Here is a 5076-nt window from a genome sequence, read left to right on the forward strand (position 1 = left end):
ACACACACACACACACACACAGAGGAAGAGGACGACGACACACACACACACACACACACACACACACAGAGGAAGAGGACGACGACACACACACACACACACAGGAGAGGACGAACACACACACACACACAGGAGAGGACGAACACACACACACACACACAGAGGAGAGGACGACGAACACACACACACACAGAGAGAGGACGACCACATATACACACAGGAAGAGGACAACGACACACACACACACACACACACACACGAGGAGGACAACGACGACCGAACACACACACACACACACAGAGGACGACCGAACACACACACACACACACAGAGAGGACGACGACCGAACACACACACACACACACACACACACACACACAGAGGACGACGACGACCGAACACACACACAGAGAGGACGATGACGACCGAGCGCACACACACACACACACACACAGAGGACGACGACCGAGCGCACACACCACACACACACACACACACACACACACACACAGAGAGAGAGGACGACGACGACCGAGCACACACACACACACACAGAGGACGATGACGACCGAACACACACACACAGAGAGAGAGGACGACGACCGAGCGCAGCAGCGCGCGCACACACACACACACACAGAGAGGACGACGACGACGACCGAACATACATACACACACACACACAGAGGACGACGACGACGACCGAGCGCGCACACACAGAGGACGACGACCGAACATACATACATACACACACACACAGAGAGAGAGGACGACGACGACCGCAGCGCAGCGCACACAACACACACACACACACACACACACACAGGACGACGACGACGACCGAACACACACACACACACACACAGAGGACGACAACCACACACACACACACACAGAGGACGACGAGGACCGAACATACATACACACACACACACACACACACACACCACACACACACACACAGAGAGAGGACGACGACGACGACGACCGAACACACACACACACACACACACACACACACACACACAGAGGACGACGACGACCGAACACACACACACACACACACACACACACACACACACACACACACACACACACACACACAGAGGACGACGACGACCGAGCGCACACACACACACACACACACACACACAGAGGACGACGACCACACACACACACAGAGAGATGACGACGACGACGACCGAGCACACACACACACAGAGAGAGAGGACGACGACCGAGCGCTACGCACACACACACACACACACACACACAGAGAGAGGACGGCGACGACCGAGCACGACGATGACCGAACATACATACATACACACACACACAGAGGACGACGACGACCACCCACACAGAGAGAGGACGACGACGACGACCACCCACACAGAGAGAGGACGACGACGACGACCACCCACACAGAGAGAGGACGACGACGACCGAGCGCGCACACACACAGAGGACGACGACGACCGAACACTACACACACACACACACAGAGAGGACGACGATGACCGAGCGCGCACACACACAGAGGACGATGACGACCGAACACACACACACAACACCACACACACACACACACACACACACACACACACACAGAGAGAGAGAGAGAGAGAGAGAGAGAGAGAGAGAGAGAGGACGACGACCACACACACACAGAGAGAGAGAGGACGACGACCGAACACACACACACACACACACACACACACACACACAGGAGAGAACGACGACCACACACACACACACAGGAGAGAACGACGACCACACACACAGGAGAGAACGACGACCACACACACACACACACACACACACACACACATGCAGGAGAGAACGACGACCACACACACAGGAGAGAACGACGACCACACACACACACACAGAGAACGACGACCACACACACACCACACACACAGGACGACGACGACCGAACACACACACACAGAGAGAGAGAGAGAGAGGACGACGACCGAGCACACACACACACACACACACACACGAGAGAACGACGACCACACACACACACACAGGACGACGACGACCGAACACGAACACACACACACAGGAGAGAACGACGACCACACACACACACACACACACAGGACGACGACGACCGAACACACACACACACACACACACAGAGAGAGAGAGGACGACGACCGAGCCACACACACACACACACACACACAGAGGACGACGACGACCACACACACACAGGAGAGAACGACGACCACACACACACACACACAGGACGACGACGACCCCACACACACACGAAGAGGACAACGAGGACACACACACACACACAACAAGAGAGGAGGAGGACGACACACACACACACACACACACACACACACACACACACACACAGAGGATAGGACGACGACCACACACACAGAGGAGGAGGACAACGACACACACACACTCAGAGAGACGATGACGACCACCACCACCCCACACACACACACACACAGAGGAGGACAACGACGATCACACACACACACAGACAGAGGACGACAATCTCACCCAGGAAGGCATTGGGAATGGTAATCTTCAGCCACATTCGGTCTCTGACTTCGAGGCAGATTCTGGAGAAGCCATGGCCCTAACTACAGATGCCAGATCTGTGTGTATGGACAGACTGAAGAGGGACACTGGTGGGAGAGCGTGAGACACTAAAAAGAGAAGAAGAGTGAGCACACACACCATGTAGAATAAAAATAAGCACTGACCATCCGGACGAGCCCCCAATCTGTAACTCACACTCGGTCTCGGTCACGGAGGTGCTGGAAGTCATGCTGCTCATGGAAGCACTACCAGGATACACCGGGAACGAGCCGCTCATTGCTGCAGAGTGGGACACCCCAGGCAGCCGGATCAATAGGCTGGATGGGCTCATCTACACAAACAGAAATCATCATTAATAGCAGAAGAGAAGTGTGAGAAACAGCCCAATACTACAACTCATGACACCTACTGCGGGGAAGAGTGAAGTAACCTTGGGGTGAGGGATCCCAGCATTTCGCCACAGTCAGAATGATTGGCCTGGAAGAGAAGCAAAGAGGAGGAATGACATATTGGGCACATGAACTCCTATGATGAGGGACCTGAGGGGTACCAGGGAAAGGTCACTTTTCACCTTGCAGCCTCCCGGTCTGCACCAACTTACCCCGGTTTATGGACGATGTCTCTGAGGACCCGAACGGCATCATCGTTGCTCATATTCTCAAAGTTTATATCATTGACCTGCAAGACAACAAGCAGAATTTTCCTAGTAAAAGCACAGCAGTAAAAAAATCATTGCTGAGAGTGACAGTGATGGGGAGGCAGAGGTGATCCCTCCCCCGGGCCAAGAAGGCAGAGGTGACCCCCCCGGGCACAAGAAGGCAAAGGTGACCCCCCCCCCCCGGGCCCGGGGACAAGGAGGCAGAGGTGACCCTCCCCCCCCGGGGACAAGGAGGCAATAGTGACACCCCCCCTCCCCCCAGGCCCAAGGAGGCAGAGGTGGACCCTCCCTCCCCCCGGGCCCAAGGAGGCAGAGGTGACCCCCCCCCCCCCCCGGGCCCAAGGAGGCAGAGGTGACCCCCCCGGGCACAAGAAGTGCAAAGGTGACCCCCCCGGGCCCGGGGACAAGGAGGCAGAGGTGACCCTCCCCCCGGGGACAAGAAGGCAATGGTGACCCCCCCCCCCCGGGACAAGAAGGCAGAGGTGACCCCCCGGGCACAAGAAGGCAAAGGTGACCCCCCCGGGCCCGGGGACAAGGAGGCAGAGGTGACCCTCCCCCCCCGGGGACAAGAAGGCAATGGTGACACCCCCCTCCCCCCAGGCCCAAGGAGGCAGAGGTGACCCCCCCCCCCCCCGGACAAGAAGGCAGAGGTGACCCCCCCCCCGGGCCCAAGGAGGCAGAGGTGACCCCCCCCCCCCTGGGCCCAAGGAGGCAGAGGTGACCCCCCCCCCCCTGCGGCCCAAGGAGGCAGAGGTGACCCCCCCCCCCCCCCTGGGCCCAAGGAGGCAGAGGTGACCCCCCCCCCCCCTGGGCCCAAGGAGGCAGAGGTGACCCCCCCGGCCCCCCCCCCCTGGCCCAAGGAGGCAGAGGTGACCCCCCCCCCCCCCCCTGGGCCCAAGGAGGCCAGAGGTGACCCCCCCCCCGGGCCCAAGGAGGCAGAGGTGACCCCCCCCCCGGGCCCAAGGAGGCAGAGGTGACCCCCCCCCCCCCCGGGCCCAAGGAGGCAGAGGTGACCCCCCCCCCCCGGGCCCAAGGAGGCAGAGGTGACCGCCCCCCGACCCCCCCCTGGACCCAAGGAGGCAGAGGTGACCCCCCCCCCCCCTGGACCAAGGAGGCAGAGGTGACCCCCCCCCCCCTGGACCCAAGGAGGCAGAGGTGACCCCCCCCCCTGGGCCCAAGGAGGCAGAGGTGACCCCCCCCCCCCTGGGCCCAAGGAGGCAGAGGTGACCCCCCCCCTGGGCCCAAGGAGGCAGAGGTGACCCCCCCCCCCTGGGCCCAAGGAGGCAGAGGTGACCCCCCCCCTGGGCCCAAGGAGGCAGAGGTGACCCCCCCCCATGCCAAGGAGGCAGAGGTGACCCCCCCCCCGTACCCAAGGAGGCAGAGGTGGACCCCCCCCGTGCCCAAGGAGGCAGAGGTGACCCCCCCCCCCCGTGCCCAAGGAGGCAGAGGTGACCCCCCGCCCCCCGTGCCCAAGGAGGCAGAGGTGACCCCCCCCCCCGTGCCCAAGGAGGCAGAGGTGACCCCCCCCCCCCCCTGCCCAAGGAGGCAGAGGTGACCCCCCCGGGCACAAGAAGGCAAAGGTGACCCCCCCGGGCCCGGGGACAAGGAGGCAGAGGTGACCCTCCCCCCCCGGGGACAAGAAGGCAATGGTGACCCCCCCCCCCCCCCCCGGGACAAGAAGGCAGAGGTGACCCCCCCGGGCACAAGAAGGCAAAGGTGACCCCCCCCCCGGGCCCGGGGACAAGGAGGCAGAGGTGACCCTCCCCCCCCCGGGGACAAGAAGGCAATGGTGACACCCCCCCCCCCCCGGACAAGAAGGCAAAGGTGATCCCCCCCCCCGG

General features: G+C 61.2%; 1 protein-coding gene across 1 annotated transcript in view; it reads right to left on the bottom strand.

Annotated features, from left to right (window-relative positions):
- Nucleotides 1–3255, bottom strand: part of LOC141121312 (segment polarity protein dishevelled homolog DVL-2-like) — a gene marked incomplete at its 5' end in the record, with an annotated part of 24494 nt that extends 21239 nt beyond the window's left edge. The window contains 6 exon segments of the mRNA XM_073611081.1: nucleotides 2536–2592; nucleotides 2595–2684; nucleotides 2773–2872; nucleotides 2874–2908; nucleotides 2987–3054; nucleotides 3179–3255. Coding sequence (XP_073467182.1) covers nucleotides 2536–2592; nucleotides 2595–2684; nucleotides 2773–2872; nucleotides 2874–2908; nucleotides 2987–3054; nucleotides 3179–3255 — 427 coding nt within the window.
- Between the last annotated feature and the right edge of the window lie 1821 nt (nucleotides 3256–5076).

The sequence above is a fragment of the Aquarana catesbeiana genome, unplaced genomic scaffold, assembly GCF_042186555.1.
Source record: "Aquarana catesbeiana isolate 2022-GZ unplaced genomic scaffold, ASM4218655v1 unanchor108, whole genome shotgun sequence".
Classification (NCBI taxonomy): Eukaryota; Metazoa; Chordata; class Amphibia; order Anura; family Ranidae; genus Aquarana; species Aquarana catesbeiana.